General features: G+C 38.0%; 2 protein-coding genes and 1 long non-coding RNA gene across 3 annotated transcripts; all 3 read right to left on the bottom strand.

The window, feature by feature from the left end:
* Positions 1-372: 372 nt before the first annotated feature.
* LOC109152070 lies at positions 373-829 on the bottom strand. Its single transcript, XR_002049339.1, has 3 exons — positions 669-829; positions 492-558; positions 373-397 (listed from the first exon to the last, which is right to left on the bottom strand). It is a non-coding gene; the product is annotated as an uncharacterized LOC109152070 (long non-coding RNA).
* Positions 830-4,328: 3,499 nt separating this feature from the next.
* Positions 4,329-4,941, bottom strand: LOC109152046. Its single transcript, XM_019299629.1, has 2 exons — positions 4,909-4,941; positions 4,329-4,733 (listed from the first exon to the last, which is right to left on the bottom strand). The coding sequence occupies exons 1-2, from the start codon at positions 4,939-4,941 to the stop codon at positions 4,329-4,331; spliced, it is 438 nt and encodes a 145-aa protein (XP_019155174.1).
* A 12,619-nt stretch (positions 4,942-17,560) lies between these two features.
* On the bottom strand, positions 17,561-19,212 carry LOC109152069. Its single transcript, XM_019299646.1, has 3 exons — positions 19,040-19,212; positions 18,605-18,697; positions 17,561-18,079 (listed from the first exon to the last, which is right to left on the bottom strand). Exons 1-3 carry the CDS (start codon positions 19,145-19,147, stop codon positions 17,921-17,923), a joined length of 360 nt encoding a protein of 119 aa, XP_019155191.1. The 5' UTR covers positions 19,148-19,212; the 3' UTR covers positions 17,561-17,920.
* Positions 19,213-19,633: the final 421 nt, after the last annotated feature.

Genomic DNA, 19,633 nt, shown 5'->3' with positions numbered 1-19,633 from the left:
TTTTTAACCGAAGTTAATGCCCTAACGGCCTGTAATTTCATAAAAATATTAGTCTAAACTCAAGAATATTAACACTAAAGCAATATTACTAGTTAAAGTTTTCAATCACATAAAAATTGTAAAATCAAATGTCCATAAGTAATAGTGTAATACAAATTACTGAAATTAGTCTTAACAATCCATGAATTAAAATAAGTGCCAAACTGCAATCTGCTTAGTTCTCACGGTCCATTAGTCCAAAGTCCAAACTCCAAATTCAAAACATGGTCTTAAAATTACAAAACATAAGATAATATTCCATAAGAATTAAAAGTCAAACAAGTAACACCATTATTTAAAATATGCTCCAACTCCTCCAATTCTCCAAAAGATCTCACTGCCAACTGCCCAGTGCTCACTGCCATTTGTAAAACAAAAGAAAATTCAAAACATGAATAATATGATTGCCCAATTAACAAATATATAATGTGCAAAACTAAATTATATTTTACCCATTTCTTCAATTGATTTTGACATCTTATGAGTCAATCACACCATCCAAACTAAGCTTTGACAAATCTAAAAACACATAACAATAAGGTTAGTATATTTTGACATAGAATCGAAAAGTAATAAAACATAATATATAATGAACAACAAAATAAATACAAATAAAAAGTAAAGCATACCTAGGTCAAACTTATCCATTTCAACAATTTCATTCTCCATATCATCCATATGTGCTCCTTGTCTTATCCAATCTTGAGCACAAATGAGTGCTTGCACTATTTTAGGAGTTAAAGAACTCCTATAAGCATCAAGAACACGCCCACTTGTACTAAAAGCTGATTCAGAAGCAAAGGTTGATATGGGCATAGCTAATATATCACGAGCCATGACAAATAAGATGGGAAATTGATGACTATTCTTTTTCCACCAAGCAAGAATATCAAAGTCATCATCATCTTCATCATTATCAAGCTCTTCATTAAGGTACCTATCCAATTCAGACTTTTGCTCTCCACAACCCATTTCAACCTTATACTTCTTAAAATTACTCTTATTCCTCTTTTCATTCCCCTTCCTTTGAGAGATATCATCGGTTACAGATTGAGAAGATTGAGGTTGATGCATTTTTGTGTATTCTTCAAACAATTCAACCATTGCACTTCTAATTTTAACAGACAAGATAGAAGCTTGATCCTTCAATTGATCCGTAGGATACATCTTTTTAAAGCAAAAATCAACAAATGTATTCTTGTATCTAGGATCAAGTACACATGTAATATAAAGCAACATATTCATTTTTTCCACATTCCCCCAATACTTGTCATACTTTTCAACCATTCTTTTAGCCATTGAACTAAACTTAGAATCAGTACTTTTCAACCACTCACGTAAAGTAGAATAACCATCACAAACTTCATCAAGATAAACATTTGCAGTCACATACAAAGAACCAGATATCTTCATAGTAAGATCATAAAATTGTTGCAAGAACATGCTTAATTTCCTAACACTTTCCCAATCTTCATAATTTGGAACACCATCACCAAACAAGAGATCATGTTTATAATTAGGGTCAACTTCTTCAAATCTCTCAAATGCCCTCTCAAACTTTTGAGTTGAATCTAACATCAAGTAAGTGGAATTCCATCTAGTGCTCACATCTAACCTCAACAAAGCTTTAGATTGAATCTTTTCAATTTCAACACAACCTTTAAATTTGACCAACCTAGATGGTGATTGCCTCACATATCTTATAGCCCCTCTAACTTTAGCAATTGATTCATTCATATCCTTCATCACATCGGTGACAATAATGTTAATGATATTGATAGGGATATTTTTGTAAGTTTTGATGAGCCAAATGTACTTTAGATCCCCTTGGTTTTCAGGTCTTTTAGTACAAGCATCATAAATCAGAATATCGAATCAAAGGGAATCTACCATATGAAGAACAAAATTAATTTGGGAAATTAATTTTGGTCCTACGAGTATTCATCCGAGAAAAAAGCATAAAGGAATGGCATTGCAAAGAATGATTGGATGAGCTTAACGGTGAAATGGTAGAAGTCCTTATTCAAAACGATCACACCCGAGATTGATTCCCCCCAAGGATTCATTTTTACAAGTCAAGTTTTCGGACAAGCACAATGTTCTTAAAAAGAGCACAATGCGGACAAGCACAATGTGTGCCAAGGAGCACGATGTGTGCTAAAGAGCATGATGTGTGCTAAGGAGCACAATGTTCAAAATGAGCACAATGTTCAAAAGGAACACAATGTTCAAAAGGAGCTCAATGTTCAAGTCAAGGAGCACGATGTTCAAGTCAAAGGAGCACAATGTGGCAAAGAAGCAAGATGATCAGAAATTGAATAAATTCGAAGGAATTTATTCTAAGTCTACCCACATGCCACAAGAATCCAAAATTGCCTGAAAGACATTTGATCAGAACGGAAAAATACTTATGAAGAAATGAATATAAAAAACTTATCCTAGAAATAAATTCTATCAGATGAATTTATTTCAAAGATACGTTGGATATTCAATATGACAACAAAATAGTATTTTAAAAGAAACAACTAGAAAATCAAGTGGAGATAAGATATTATTTTGTCAGGCAAGTTGACAATCAAATCAAATTGAAGACCTACTATTGTCAACAATATCAGGCTATGAAGATTCAAATCAAATATCAAATTATCCCACTCCAACGGATATATTTGATTGCATATAAAAATCCATGAAGACTTGAAGACAGATGAAGAGGTGAATACACACGAGATAAGAAGTGAACAAGTGCAAGTGCTCAAATATTCTTAGAGACTTAGTCTGAATAGTCTCAAATCTAGTTGGAGAGAGATACAATTACCTTTGTATTTGTAATTGTAAAAAGAGTATAGTTGTGTGCAAAATACTCTAGTGAGTGTAGCTGTGTGCAAAACACTCGTAGTTGCTAAGTGTAACTGTGTGCAAGACACTTAGTTGGCGTTGAGTATAGCTGTGTGCAAAATACTCAAGTGAGTGTAGCTGTGTGCAAAACACTCATAGTTGCTAAGTGTAGCTGTGTGCAAGACACTTAGTTGGCGTTGAGTATAGTTGTGTGCGAAATACTCGGAGTTGAGTGTAGCTGTGTGCGAGACACTCGGAGTTGGGTGTAGCTGTGTGCAAAACATCCGGAAGAAGTGCTTGTGTAGCGCTTATTCACTATTGTAACTGCGTGTGGAAAATAGTGAATTTCTCCTAGACGCGAAAGGAGAGAAGTGGACTAGGAAGATTACGCCACTTCCGAACCACTATAAATTGCCTCTCTCATTTACATACTGCACTTACATAATTTGCTCTATCTATCTATCTTATCCGACTAACCCGTTTACTATTCACAGTTAATCTTAATCTTTCGGGTTTAGTGTGTTTTCACGTATGCATGAGACTCAAACTTCTCGAGCTTAAATATTGAATTATTCTAAGCAAGTTTGACGTGTTGCATGTAACATTCGTTACACGGTCGACGTGATACGATATTTATTTACAATCTTGAATATTGTTATTATATATTGAGTGGACCATCTCCTTTATATATTCAAGATATCTCTGTCACTTTACATATCATCTGTACTCATCTTACATGCGCATTTAAATTATTGATTGGGCATAACTCTTTACATAATACCTATTCCGCTTTGCAGTTTAAATTTACTCTATTTACTTGTTATTTAGAGTTGAAATTACCAAAGAGTTATTTATTTTGAAAAAGCTTGAAAGTTTATTCACCCCCCCCCCCCCCTCTAGACTTTCACCACCCTATCGGGACCAACAAATATGTGCAATGCATCTCATATGAAGATATTTTCCTTGTAGGATACTCGTACCCAAATTATTTAACTTTCTTTTCAAGTATCCTACGGCAACATCATTAGAACTAGCATTATCAACCGTAACGGTGAAAACATTATCAATACCCCAATCATGCAAACACTTTTCAATTGCTTTACCCACATCCTCACCCTTATGACTTGTAATTGGACAAAAGTTAATTATCCTTTATGCAATTTCCAATCATGATCAATAAAATTACATGTAAGACACATGTAATTCACCCTTTGCAATGATGTCCAAGTATCAGTGGTGAGTGACACTCTAACAGAATGAGAATGCAACAAACTATTCAAATTTTTCTTCTCATCCAAATAAATATCATAGCAATCCCTAGCAATAGTCCAACGAGAGGGCATTTTAAATCTAGGATAAGCAATAAACATACATTTTCTAAACCCCTTTGCTTCCACAAACTTAAAGGGCAATTCATCTTCAATAATCATTTCAGCTATACCCCTCCTAAGAGCTTATGCACTATATTTCCCAAAACTTATTGAACTCCCTTTTTCAGTTACTTGACAAAATAACTCAGTTTGTGCAGGATCAGAACTAGTACGTGAAAATTTAGAACAACTTTTCAAATGGGATTTCAATGAACTAGTCCCATTCAATTTAGTATCAGCAAATAGCTCTCTTTCACAATAATTGCATCTAGCTTTGTTATCACCACTATCTGTAATAAACTTATGGAAGTGATCCCTTACCTCCGGCCTTTGTCGTTTAGCCTTCGGTTTCCTCTTTTCAACCCCAGTACTTGTAGTTGTTCGGCTTGTTCCACCAGCACCAGTTATACTTTCATCATTTGCTCGTGCTTTGGCCCTTGTTCCTTTACCTTTCTCAATTGAATCTGAATCCGTTGATGATGTTGATATCTAGTAAAAACAAAAACAAAAAAATCAATTAAACAATCAGTAAGCTAAACACACTGCTTAGTAATTTAGCAGCCCAAGCTAAACACAAATCGTCTACTACACTACTTAATAATTTAGCAATTAAGCAATACTATTATACTAAGCAACTGATTAATTTAAAAAAATACATAAATACTACATAGCCAGAAATATTGCAAAGCACAGACATATATGGTTTGGTGGCCACTGAACACAACTTTATGAGCTACATGACATTAATTAATTAGGCTAATGGCCATAAAAATGTACAGAATCTGTTCATTTCAGATAATATAATAGAATGCATCCAAATAGTTATATAGGGATGAGCAAAACCACATCATTCAACCTCATTCAGGAGGAAAATAAAAATCCCTAACACCTATTTACATGATATGGTATATATAGGCATAGAATTGATTTTCCCTACTGTATAGTGTATACTGACTAGTAGCAGGCAGTGAGGGTATAACTAACTAACTAAGAAATAGTAGTATAGTACTTTTCCCTACGGTATACTAACTAGTAGCAGGCAGTGAGGGCCTCACGCAGAACAGAAATGCACAATAGCTATGGCTTATGGAGATTGAGAGAACTTAGAGGACTTACACTATGATCTGAAGGAGGACTCGACCGACTCGTCACACCTCGCTCAGTGAGGGGAGTTCGACCACTTTGAAGACGAAACTTCTTTTTAATCCGCATGGTCTGAAACTCTGAACTGCTGAAGTCGCGACTCGATCACTCGAAGGTTGCAGGTCGCAGGTCAATCGCAAGTCATCAGCTGAAGGTGGAAGTCGCGAGTCGGAGTCGTAGGCCGTAGCAGCAAGCGCCGAGCAGGATGAACAATGGAGAGGGAAATGCGGAAATGGAATTAGGGCTCAGGTCACAAGTCAGCTCATCGTATATTCGTATGTGAGAAACTGAGAATTGAGAGTGAGATTCTGATTTGTCAATATGTACTATTAGTTTATTAGGGATTAGGGGAATACGAGATACTATGACAGTTTGGGCCTTGGGGCTTTGGGCTCAGTGGAAATATTAAAATGTTAAATGTATGGGAGTAGTTGGCTACATAAAAATATATGGACATGTCCCCTCGGTTTTTGGGTCGGTTTTATTTTTTTTGGCCCAAAACCGATAACCGACCAAAAAACCGAAATGACCGAATTTTTTTTAAGGCCATAACCGATAACCGACCGAAAACCAAAATTTTTGGTCGGTTCGGTTATCGGTCATCGTTTTTTCGGTCGGTCCGGTTTTTTTGCTCACCACTACTTGTGATTCTTGTGTTGAAATGTGAGATCTGATGCATTGTCTTGTGGTAATGCATGTTTAGAGCTTGTTCTTAGGGTTCTTGAATGCCATTGCTTGGCTATTTATTTGGTTCAAGTTATATTGTTGTTTTGTGTGAGATTTTGGGTGTTTTGGACTTGAATTTGGACTTGTTGTTGAAAATCCCCGAAGGGATTATTTTGGAGTACAGGGTGTACCCGCGAGCGGAACGGCGAGCAATGCACCACCCGCCGCCCCACCCGCGGGGTACATGTGCCCTGTGGGTTTGGTACCCGCAGGCGAAAGCACGGGTGGTTGTCCACCCGTGGCCCCACCCACGGGGAACATGTATGTGGGTTAGCAGGGATTTGTTCCTCGTGATTCTTTTGACTCGGTATTGATGTTTTGACCTCCCGATGATGTTTTATTGGGTCATTTGTGAGTCTTCTTGATGTTTTGTATGTCTAGAACGATGAGTTAGGAATCCATGTTAGGATTTGGTGTCTTGAATCGTGCTAAGTGTCCGACTTTGTGATTCTTTGGACTATTGTGAGTCTTGTATGTTCTATGGAACTACTTTTGGTTTACCCGTTTGATAAGCATGCTAGTTTGATGTTGAAATGCTAGTATGTGCGGTTTGTTCTTTCCTATTGAGATTGGCAACTTGTGTTGACCATCGTTTGGGGTTGGATTGTGATCCTTCATTGTTGAGTAAGGTTTCATATCCTTGTTGTGATCCATTGATTGATTCCTATGATGTGAACGTATGTAATCATTGTACCCTTTGATTGATACTTGATTAAGGTTATTGTGGAACCTTAGTCTTCTTGGTAATGATGATGACTTGTGTGACTATGATTGAAATTGGTGGTGTGTTACATGAGCGTAGGCTCATATGTAGGTGGTTGTGTGAATGAAATGAATAGTACCCTCGTGTACTCATATGTAGGTGGTATGTTGGAGGCTATGTTGGAGGGGGGACGACGGTCCCTGGCGGTATAAGGTTGGACTCAGAAGTACAGGGTGGCACTCGGAGGTAATGGTTGGAACTGAAATAAGGCCGGGGGTAGCCATAAGGTTGGAACAGGGCATAAGGTTGGAACTGTGAAACTTGTGACATGTAGTTGTCACTGTGGCATGTAGTTGCCAATGTGTGAATGTGTATTCTTTGCTAATGAGCATGTCTTGATGTATTCTACTTTGTGATCAGTAGAATGCATCTCGAGTTGTATTGTTTTACACGTTTCTTGTCTTGTTGTTGTTGTAAGGATGTCGATTTCCTTTCCTTTGAGAGTGTGAATGAGTCTTTGAAGTTGACTTCTCTCTATGGCTTTTGAAATGATATATACTGTATTCCGTTTTGAAAATGGTTTTGACTTATACTTACCTATATATGTTATTTAACGCGTATTGATGGGTTACCAGCAATATTCGCTGACCGGGTGTTATCCCCATGTTATGTTTTCCTTGTTCTACAGGTTTTGAGTAGAGACCGAGAGCGCTAGACTGGAGCTTAGATAGTTTTATCCTTTGTCTAGACGTTGTGTTTTGAGCGGCCTATGTGCCTTGACTCTGTAGACTTTGATGAATACTTTAGTTTTCCTGCCTGTGCATCTTTTAGTATTTAAGATGTGGCATAATGCCCCCGTATGGACATGCTTTCGCTTTTGTTTAATGGTTTATTAGATTGTTTTTCTCTTGCAACTAAGTTTTAAAAATATGGTAAAATTGGGGGTGTTACATCAACCATCAACACTCAATCAACAATGGTAATCAATTCACAACAATAACAACAATCAAAGTTCAACCACAACAATAACCACTTCACACAACTCTTCAAACGGTACCCGAAACATCGTACGAGACTCATAAACACCAAACAGAGCACAACGGGGCACGGGGAAACACCAAACGGGATAAAACAACACACCACGCCGCCCGTACCAGCAGGCGGAACGGCGGGTGGTCAACCACCCGCCGTCTGCCCGCCAGGGGACGGCCCCGTACCAGCGGGTACACTGGCGGGTGGTCGTCCAAATTCAAAAGCCAAGATTTCCAGTTGGAGAAAGAATAAATCTTTATTCTTCATGTTTATAATTAGGGGTGTTCAATCGGTTAACCGAACCGTTTTAACCAAACCGATTTAACTGAAATTTTTAAACATTTAACCGTTAACCGAATCGAAATTTGTGTTACCGAATTAATCGAACCTAAATTTTTTTCGGTTAATCGATTAACCGAACTCTTTTAAGTTAAAATTTAAAATCCTAAAAATAACACCTAAAATAATAAATTTAATTAAAATAATATATATCATTATAAATTCATAACAAAATTTACAAAAACAATATCGTAACAATACTATAACCATATTACATTTAAATATTTAATACGTTATATTTTTTTTTGAATGCCTAGGCTTTGTGAAATATACACCCCCCCCCCCCCCCTCCCCCCTTCCCCCTTCTCCCCTCTAGACTCACTCCATAACCCTACCAGGACCAATAACTTTCAATGTTAATTTTGATCAATCCAGTTACTAAAACATTTTGGAATCTCAAAATTTTAAGATTATTTTCATTCATCTCGACCAATGTGAGGAAAAGGACTACTGATGAGATAACCAAAGGACCTAGCATACTTGGATAGACAAAAATAACCTTATAATTTTAAGATTCGGGAATGTTTTGAGTCGGAGGGATGACAGATCAGAAATGAGCAAAATTGACTTTAAAATGATAGTCATCCGATGATATTCATTAAACTTGTAGATACACATTGTCACAACTAAGTTAATAATCATGGGACCAAAGTTGTTATTTACCCTATCCAATTGTATTCCTAGTATTAGTTCAAAGGTATAAACAAAAATAAATTGCATTATGTGCATCTCGCGTGATATATATAGGGCTAATAATGGGCACGAAATTAACATGGAAAAGAATGTACATTAATTCTAGTTAATCTAATTAAAATTGCCAGAGAGTTAATTCATTTTTGTCCTAGATTTATAGGTAGTAGTTCATTTTTAGTCATTTTTTATTAGAACATTCACATTTAATCCTAGTATTATTGTGGCATGATCATTATTGCTCCTTTATTAACAAAACAGTTTTAATGTCGTTAAATATAAAGGCATTTCAGTCTTCAATTACGAATTTTTTTAAAAAAATAAACATAAAATATAGCATGGTCAACTCACTTTGTATAAAAATGATCGAAATATCTTTGTATTTAACAATATTTGAACGATTTTGTTGACGGAGGACCAAAAAAGTCATGCCACAATAATAGTAGGACCAAATGTAGATGTTTTGATAAAAATGATTAAAATTAAACTGTCATCTACAAATTTAGAACAAAAAATAGAATTAACTCAATTGCCAACGAAAGATAGTAAATCAGGGCCAAGCACTTTGTGCTCAAATGATACTTGAGTTAGACTTTTATATGGGAGGTTGTGAGTTCAAGTCTCAATAGAGACGTTATTGGCTCTTGGATATTACATTGTAATAGAGTCCGTACAAATTTAAAATTTTTTAAGAAGGTACATTTGCAATGATGATAATTAATTAATGCAAAATTAACTTTAACTCATCACCATTGGGAAACAAAACGTTTTGATGATTAAAAATTGGTTGAAAATTTATGGTGTGTTTGATTTTAATATGGGAATCGAAATTTGAATAGAAATTAAATATTTAGTAATTTGAACGAATTTTGGAAAAAGTATTTTACAAGTTTAGTAATATGGTGAAATTGGAATGACTTTTAGTATTGATGTTTGATTATTATAGCCTTATAATTAAAATAAAATTTTTAAAAATACAAAAAGCAAAAAAATCAAGGCACTTTAAAGTGATGATGAGTAAGCAATACAGTGATGAAGATGAAGTGAGGAGAGATGAGTGAAGAGGCAATGAAATGATGAGAGATAAGCCTTAATTAGTGGATGATCCTTATTTAAATTAAGTAATGAGTTTTTTAATTAGGGCATCATCAATAGTGATAGGATTTTGAGGAGATTTTGCAAGTGTGATTAGGAAAGAGAAATGAATGGAAAAAAAAAAGGAAAAATAGAAAATAAAAACCCTCCCCCCCCCCCCCCCCCCCCCCAAAATCCTAACAAAATCTCCTAAATAAAATAACAACCATCCCGATGAGGATTGTATTGATTAACTGAAACGAATAATAGTCTGTACAATACTAATATAGAAGAGATAGAAGACAAGTATAAAGAGTTCTACTAGACTACTAATACTAGAGTCCTAACACTCCCCCTCAAACTCAAGGTGGAGCATTCGAAATATTGAGCTTGTCCCGAAGCAATGAAAACCGAGCAGATGCAAGTAGCTTGGTGAAAATATCAGCTAGCTGGTCCTTCGTGGAAATAAAATGAACCTGCAACTCCTTCTTGGCAACCTTGTCTCGAACAAAGTGATAATCAATTTCAACATGCTTTGTTCGTGCATGAAAAACCGGATTAGCACAGAGGTATGTTGCCCCCAGATTATCACACCACAGCCCCGGCGCAGAGTCTGGGGGAAAGCCAATTTCGCGTAGCAAAGAAACCAACCACGTGACCTCCGCTGCCACATCAGCCAGCGCCTTATATTCGGCCTCAGTAGAGGACCGCGCCACTGTCCGCTGCTTCCGACAAGACCAAGCAACTAAATTGGACCCCAAAAAGACTGCAAACCCACTTGTAGACTTTCGGTTATCCGGATTACCTGCCCAATCCGAATCCGAGAACGCATGCAACGCAAGAGACTCCGACTTGCGAATACAGAGACCCATACCAAGAGTGCCTTTCACGTACCGCAGAACACGTTTCATAACAGCCCAGTCAGCAGTAGTGGGCGACTGCATGCGTTGACAAAGCCTGTTAACTGCATATGACAAATCTGGCCTAGTCACCGTCAGGTACTGAAGTGCACCCGCAATGCTACGATAGTGGGTAGGATCAACAAACGGAGTAGAATCATCAACATCAGACCGAGCCACCGAAATAGGCGTAGAAACCAGTTTGCAGTCAACCATTCCTGCACGTCTAAGAATATCCTGTATATAACGCCGTTGAGACAGAAGAATACCATCAGATAGCGGCAGCGTCTCAATACCAAGAAAGAAAGACGGGCGTCCCATGTCCCGAATCTTGAATGTATGCGCAAGCTGAGCCACAAGCCCATCAACATGGCTCGAGTCCGATCCCATGACTAAAATGTCATCCACATACACGAGAAAATAAAGTTGCACACCACTGACAGAATATATAAACAAGGAAACGTCAGTCTTGGACGGAACAAAGCCAACAGAAGTAAGAAAGTCATGCAACCGGGTAAACCAGGCACAAAGGGCCTGCTTCAGTCCATACAAGGAACGCTGTAGATGGCAAACATAATCAGGGACAGACTTATCCTCATAACCAGGCGGCTGACGCATATACACTGTCTCCGCCAGGTTACCGTTCAGAAAAGCGTTGTGGACATCCAACTGACGAATGGACCAACCACGGGAGTGAGCAGGTGACAGAAGAAAACGGACCGTGGTTGGCTTGACCACCGGACTGAAAGTCTCAAAGAAATCCTTACCAGCGACCTGGTTAAAACCTTTGGCCACCAGACGAGCCTTATGTCGCTCAATAAACCCATCAGCATTCCGTTTCACCCGAAACACCCACTTGCAACCCACGACATTCATACCTGGAGGGTTTTGCAGTAGAGCATTAAACTCAGCATCCATGGCCTCACGCCATTCCGGATGCGCCACAGCCTGAGAGTAACATGTCGGCTCGGAAGTTGTAGTAGCAGAAACGAGAGCCACATGCTGCTGCGGGCCCCGACTCCTCGTTGCCATAACATGAGAGGGCGGACCCGCCACCTTGTTCTTACTACCACGAGGTCGGCCACGAGCCTTAGGGACGGCCGAAACGGTCCGTTCAGTGGAGACAGAGTCAACCGGACCAGAGGACATACCCGGAACCGGTGTATCACCTACAGGCTCCGCAACCGAAGAAGAGACAGGCACGATGGGGGCAACACCCCACGGCACCACTGGAGGCCGAGACACCACCTGCGAAGAAACAAATCCAGCAAAAGGAAAAACGGACTCATCGAATCGCACATGGCGACAGATAAAGACCTTATTAGTGACAGGATTCAGACAACGATAGCCACGAAAAGAGTCAGGATATCCTAAAAACACACAAGGAGAGGAACGATACTCCAATTTATTACAGTTATAGGGACGTAATAAAGGAAAACACAAGCACCCAAAGACACGCAAAAAGGAATAGGACGGAGGAGACCTGTGCAAACGAGAGTGAGGAGACTCATTGTTTAAGACACTGGTAGGCATTTTATTAATCAAGTATACAGCAATCTCAAACGCATAGTCCCAGTAACGAGATGGAATAGACGCCTGAGCCATCAGGGCCAAACCAGTCTCAACTATGTGCCGATTACGGCGTTCTACCCGCCCATTCTGTTCATGCGTGTATGCACAGGACTGCCTGTGACGAATGCCAAGAGACTCAAAGGTAGAGTGAAGCTTTTTGTACTCTCCCCCTAAATCCGACTGAATAGAAAGTATTTTCTGAGAAAACGAGCGCTCAACAAGTGACCGAAACCGTTCAAATATGGAATATATATCGTTTTAAGCGCATCGGATAAAACCAAATAAAACGGGTAAAGTCATCCACAAACAGAACAAAGTAACGAAAACCATTCACAGAGTGCACAGGCGCAGGGCCCCAAATATCATTATAAACCAATTCTAATACACGAGTAGTTTTAGTGTCAACACGAGGCAAAGGAAAACGGGATGACTTCCCTAACTGACACGAAGAACACAAACGAGATAAATCACTAGAATTAAAACTGCTAACACCAGAAGACTGCAAAATCTGACGAAGAACCCGAGTATGAGGGTGACCAAGCCGCTTGTGCCACGTAGAAGACGAAGCACGCGCAGCAACATAAGCAATAGAACGAGCAGAAGACGCAGGCCAGGAGTATAAGCCACCAGAAGTTCCCCCCTTAAAAACCACCTCCCTGGTCAAGAGATCCTTCACAAGAAAACAGTCAGGATGAAACTAAAAAAAGACACGATTATCTTTAGCAAAGCGTTGAACAGAGATCAAAGAGGAAGACAAACCAGGAACATGCAATACATCATCTAAACGAAACACCCTAGAAGACGAGGCTATCAAAGTAGACCCAACACTAAAAATAGGCATACCTTCACCATTGCCGACTCGAAGAGTGTCCGAACCGTCATAACCTGCCGAGGACATCAACTGAGAGGAATCAGGGGTGGCATGATTAGTAGCCCCCGTATCAGGAAACCACTGGTGAGAGTCAACTGAACCACCCTCACTACCAGAAAAAACCACATTAGCCTGAGGACCGGACGACGCAGAATAACGGCGCCAACAATTCACCGCCGAGTGCCCAATCGTGTCACAAATCTGACAACGCACATCCGAGCGACCACGGCCACGGCCCCGGCCGCCGCGACCACGACCCCGTCACTGCCCGGACTGCCGCTGCCCGAACCACTGCCGCCGGAACCCCCACTGCCCGAGCCACCTCGGGAGAACCGGCCTCCGCCACGATCGCCTCGGCCACCATGATAGACGGTCAAGGTAGCCGGCGCACCAACCGTACCATCACCTGCGCAGATATATTCTTGAGAAATTAAATAATCGGAAAGATCCGAGAGAGTTACCGGGTCACCACGAGTCAACGGAGCAACAAGCGGGCGAAGATCCGATCGCAGTCCACGAAAGACATAAATATTCTGCTCATCAAGAGGAACCGGACGCCCAGCAAGGGCCAAATCTTCCACCAAAATCCACGCCCGATTCAAATAATCAGAAACCGAAGAGGCTCCCTGCGACAAACGCTGCAGCTCACTGAGCAGACGAACCGCGCGAGACCGCGTTGCCAAGCCGAGCTCTTGCTCAATCGCCAACCACAACTCATGCGACGTCGGCCGGCCCACCGCCAACGGGAGCATCTCGTCCGACAGGGACGAGATCAAGAGAGACAGGACAGCCTTGTCCTGCCGGCGCCACTGCACCATCGGCGACGCTACTGCCGAGGCAGCACTGCCGCTATCCGCCGTCGATGACTCCGGCGAGGCGGCCACCGGAACATTCCACCGAGCCATCAACAAATCCCAACACCCCCTGACCTTCGAGGAACGGGAGCATCTGGGTACGCCAGAACAGATAATTGTGAGCGGTGAGCTTGATCGACACAAAGTGATGAGCACTGGACAAGCTCGGAGATGGATAAATGGGGGTGGAGGCAACCTCGGAGACGGTCGGTTCAGAAGAATCACGAACAGATCCATCGTCATTCCTACCCAAAGCTGGCATGGAAAGAAACCTAGATATGATACCAGATGAGGAGTGTATTGATTAACTGAAACGAATAATAGTCTGTACAATACTAATATAGAAGAGATAGAAGACAAGTATAAAGAGTTCTACTAGACTACTAATACTAGAGTCCTAACAATCCCTCTCTCTCCCCTCTCCTCCAACACATCATTTTTTTCTTAAAATCTGTGTAAAATTCCCCTATTGGGGATAGCCTTATTGGGTAATCAAATCTTAGATAGTGTTTTAAAAATTTCTCAACCAAACAATGTGTATGACTTTCATTCTCATTCTCTCTTCCCAACTTTTACTCTCACATTCAAATTTTAAAATTTTGATTTAGACACTTATACTAGGGTCACATTTAAAAAAAAATGATCTATCAATTCATGCTTGTCACATCAGTGAGTAAATTGAGGCAGTAAAAATTAAAAGCACATTTAGTAAAACTCTGCTCAAACTAGAGTCGTAAAAAATGAGTTTAGCTTAACAGGCTCTAAGTTTTATATCATGTCCTGCCAAATGGCGGATTTGGTGGGCCCATAGAGCTTCCTAGTGTGTATATTTGTGTGTCTGTGAGAGAGAGATTTTAATCATAAGGGAACCACTTCTCAGATGAGAACTTGTGGACAAATACAAACCATTGATTTGCAAGATCTTATGGATGCGAAATCAAGTAAAAATTGAGCAGCCAACGACTTTGTGGTCTAGTCGCATTGACTCTTTCAAATGGGAGATCATGGGTTTAAGCCCCAATGAGGACAATATTGACTATTTATACTTCAGTAGGTTGAGAAAAGTAGGGATGACAATTTGTCCCGTCCTCGACGAGAATCCCCCATCCCCGCCCCGACATGGACGGGGATCACACACACACACAGATACATATATATATATATATATATATATATATATATATATATATATATGTATATATATATATATATATGTATATATATATATATATATATATATGTATATATATATATATATATATATGTATATATATATATATATATATATATGTATATATATATATATATATATATATGTATGTATATATATATATATATATATATATATATATATATATATATATATATATATATATATATATATATGTATGTATGTATATATATGTATACATATATATATATATACATACATATATATATATATATATATATATATATATATATATATATATATATAATTTTTAAAATTAGTACTTAAGTTTAGTTTTTAAAATTAAAAATTATAATAATTTAAATATCTGACTAAGAGTTGAAAGGGGACGGTTCCCGTCCCCGCCTAATTTCCCGCGGGGACGTGGATGGGGATTATTTTCAATTTCCCGTCGGGGATGGGGACGGGGTTGCCATCTCTATGATTGAGTAGTATTCAAAAAAAAAAAAAAAGTAAAAATTGATCGGGTCATTTTTGTACATATTACAAATTTTTAAAATGAGCGAGGCCATTTTCATAAATATTACAAATTTTTATTTATTTTGAACTCTTAGATCTACTAGATCAATGGTATGGATTTGTCTACAGGTTCTCACTCTGATTATATATATATATATATATATATATATATATATATATATATATATATATATATATATATATATATATATATATATATATATATATATATATATATATATATATATATATATAGTGTTCGTATGTGAACAGTGTTTTTTGTGCCGTTGGTACGGATTGCACCATTATGTATGCATAAATGTTCAATTGTCTAAAAATACATCATTATGTATGCATAGACGGAGGCAGTATGGGGGCAGTGGGGGCAGCTGCCCCCACTCCCCCACCTCACCCCTTTATATATATGTATGTATATATCGACATATATAGCATTAAATGTTACTCCCTCCGTCCCGAATTGGTTGTCTCATTTACTTTTTGCACGCTTTTTAAGGAATTAAAGTAAATGTTATGTATTTTCCAATTATGCCTTTCACTTTTTCACTTTTGGAAATAAAAGCAAAAGTCATAAGGATAATTTGGGAAAAAGTAGAATGATGGTGATGTTCAATTTTGGAAAGTGGACAACATTTTGGGACAAACTAAAAAGGAAAGTAAGACAAACAAAATGGGACAGAGGGAGTATATAAAATTTATATTTATGTTTGATTTATTAATAGTTAGAGTAGCTTAGTTGTTTGAGCTTTAAATTTAATTTTTAAAAAAGTGTATGGTTATAGGTTCGAATCTCATTAGAAACACTTTTCTATCTTCACTTATTTATTTTATATCTTTCATTCCTTCTCAAGATAAATATTTTTTAGCCTACTTTTATGAATCATTTAATTAACAAATTAAATGCTCTTTTAGTCGACTTTTTATGAATCATTTAATTAATGTAGAGTTTATATTATGCTTCATTTTATTCAAATTATTTTACATTTTTACCTCACTCAAGTATACTTTTTTGCTCTGATTCTAACTATCGTTTAATCTATCAAAAAATTTCTATTGTAATTTATAATATATTTTATATTTTAACCTTATTATGATTGTTTGATATTTCGTAATTGATATTGCTAACTGTCATTTAAACTTCGCCCCCGCTCAAGTATTTTTCTGGCTCCGTCCCTATATGTATGGTGTATTTTTTGGGTGTGTAGTACATTTTGTGGTATTTTATTCTGATGTATTTTCGAACACTGTATGATGCATTTATATATACATAATGGTGTAATCTGCACCGACCGCACGGGAAGCACCGTTGATACAAGAACCCAAATCCATATATCTGTGTTTTTTAAAAATTTGACCATGCATGGCCCACAGGCTTTGACAGGCCCTGCATGCTTCACCGGCGGCCCACTTTAAAGGGTCTAACTTTAACAAACAATAATTACATATATGTAACTAGATGTGATTGAGAGATGAACTCAACAATGCCTATCAAATCTGTTTATATATGTAAAGCCAAATTTACACTCACAAAAGCATTTTTATTTACAAAACAAGAACAACAGAAAAGTGCAGATGGAGAGAGTGAGAGTGACATCAATATATATAATGGTCTGTATTCAAACAGAACAACTAACCTAACTGAAACGCAATAAAAGCAAAACAGACAAACACACCACACCACACCCGGTCGTAGCAGATACATATGTATAATAATGCTACTGTTTTATTCACAGCAAATTAAATTTGATACAAACAACACATCATGATATGAGGGACCATCATTCCACAGTCGACACTTCCCACAACTTGTTTCATGTGCATTTAATAAACACGTGATCGATCGCTTTGCATGCTACCATTTCTTCTCTCTCTCTCTCTCTTTCTTTCTTGCACAACATAAATTATGTAACATCACTCGATCTTAGCTTCTTTTGTATTAACCTAATCCATTAATTTCTAGGGTTTTCATCATCCCTTTTATCCATTCAAAAGTGAAAAGGAAAATATTATATACTACTCCGTATAAGATCAGACAAGAACAGAACAGCCCAGAGAAAGTGTAGTTCTATGGTGCTTTGTTGTGGATGGGTGTCTTGCGATGGGGTTGTGCATAGTCCATAACTACAACGTCTTCCACCGGTTCATCTTCGTTAGATTTCACTGTTTCTTCTGTGTTATGTGTCCCCGGAGATTCTAAGATTGACCGTGCTTGACTTTTTGAGTCCTGAAAATAAAGAATAAAACCTGTTATACATGATCATTGGTCAATGTGTTATCTTTTGAAACATTATAAATACATAATTTATTAAGTATATTATATATAATTTCAATATCAGATTAATCATACGCTCCGAATAATGGCACACTAATTAACTACTCTCACTCTTGCATTCTTAGCAGATAGCATGCATCTTAATTAGTTCATTTTCATTTTGCACTTTTGTTGTAATCTAAGACTCATTTTCTCTCGGTTATTTCCAGTCCTAGAAAATCTGTGATTTGCAATGAAAACTCGCTATAAACATGGCGCAAATTAAGAAAAAGTGTTAAAATTAAAGACTATCCTCTTGGATTGTTCATGGCATGCAAAAAAATTTCTAGGCAAGTATATTTGGATGCATGATATATCATGTTGAGCTTATCATTTATTTGATCAGTTGGCCTTAATTTCTCTTATTGCACGTGGTGGGGATACTGTATTTGACTCCCATAGAGATCGAGAGAGAGAGAGAGCTAAGAGTTTAATTACCCTAAAGTTGAGTTTCTCTTGCAAAACTTGTTCATTTTTGGCCTGGAAAATTTCTGCCATGTGAAATTCCTCCTTTATTGGAAGCTTTACAGCCTGCACGAAACCTAATACTGTTAGTCCAAGCTAATATATATAATGAATGACCTATCAGCATAATAGTAAAAAGTAGTTCCAAGGGTGCGATCCCAATTCAGGAAGCTAGAATCACAAAGAAATAAACCAGCCTAGCTAGGTTCATTGTTTACAGTTGACCAGCTCAAACCAAGACAGTTAATACTGAGACTCAACTTATAACCTTATGGTTACCAAACTAACAGACCAACTTGGCTGGGGTTGGGTTCGAATTGAACCCTTGTACTTGAGCAAACGTCATAAGGTATATAATAAATTTGGGGATGGATCGGAGTTTCAAAAAAGAAATTGGGATTTGATTACCTTGTGAGAGAGGTGCAGTAGATAATGTTGGGAATGATTGATTCCGAGTGGTCGAGAAGCGCATGCATGCAGAGAAAGAAAGAGGAGAAGATAAACAAGAAAAGGCATAGTGATAACAAATAAGGTGCAGAAAGAATTGCAGGGTGCTGGGAATTGAATAGGATGATGATGGTTGGGTGATGGGTGAATATAAGTAGGAAGAAATTGGAGGCAGCATTAAATGCAAGAGAACATGGAGTTGCTAGGCTGCCGGACCTTGAAAACAAATTCCAAGATCTTCCAGGCCTCCCATGTCTCCCTACCTCGCTCAATCTCCTTCCACTTTCTTTAATTTATTCAACTTTGGGTCCCATATATCAAACCTACATTTTATCTATCTATCTATCTATCTAAGCTCGCTTTCAAACTTAGCTTCCTTAATCAATCATCTGCAACCCAAATGTAATACATACTAACAATTAAGCTAGCTATCTCCAGTTACGTTGCAGAACTACTGGAACAGATGACAAGCTAGCATTCATAATCTTCTGGCTAGCTTATATGTAGCTAGATTTAATTTCCTGCATGGCTTCTTAATCTTCTTCTCGTAATTCT

The sequence above is a fragment of the Ipomoea nil genome, unplaced genomic scaffold (assembly GCF_001879475.1).
Source record: "Ipomoea nil cultivar Tokyo-kokei standard unplaced genomic scaffold, Asagao_1.1 scaffold2360, whole genome shotgun sequence".
Classification (NCBI taxonomy): Eukaryota; Viridiplantae; Streptophyta; class Magnoliopsida; order Solanales; family Convolvulaceae; genus Ipomoea; species Ipomoea nil.
This window is presented reverse-complemented; position numbering and strand designations above follow the sequence as displayed.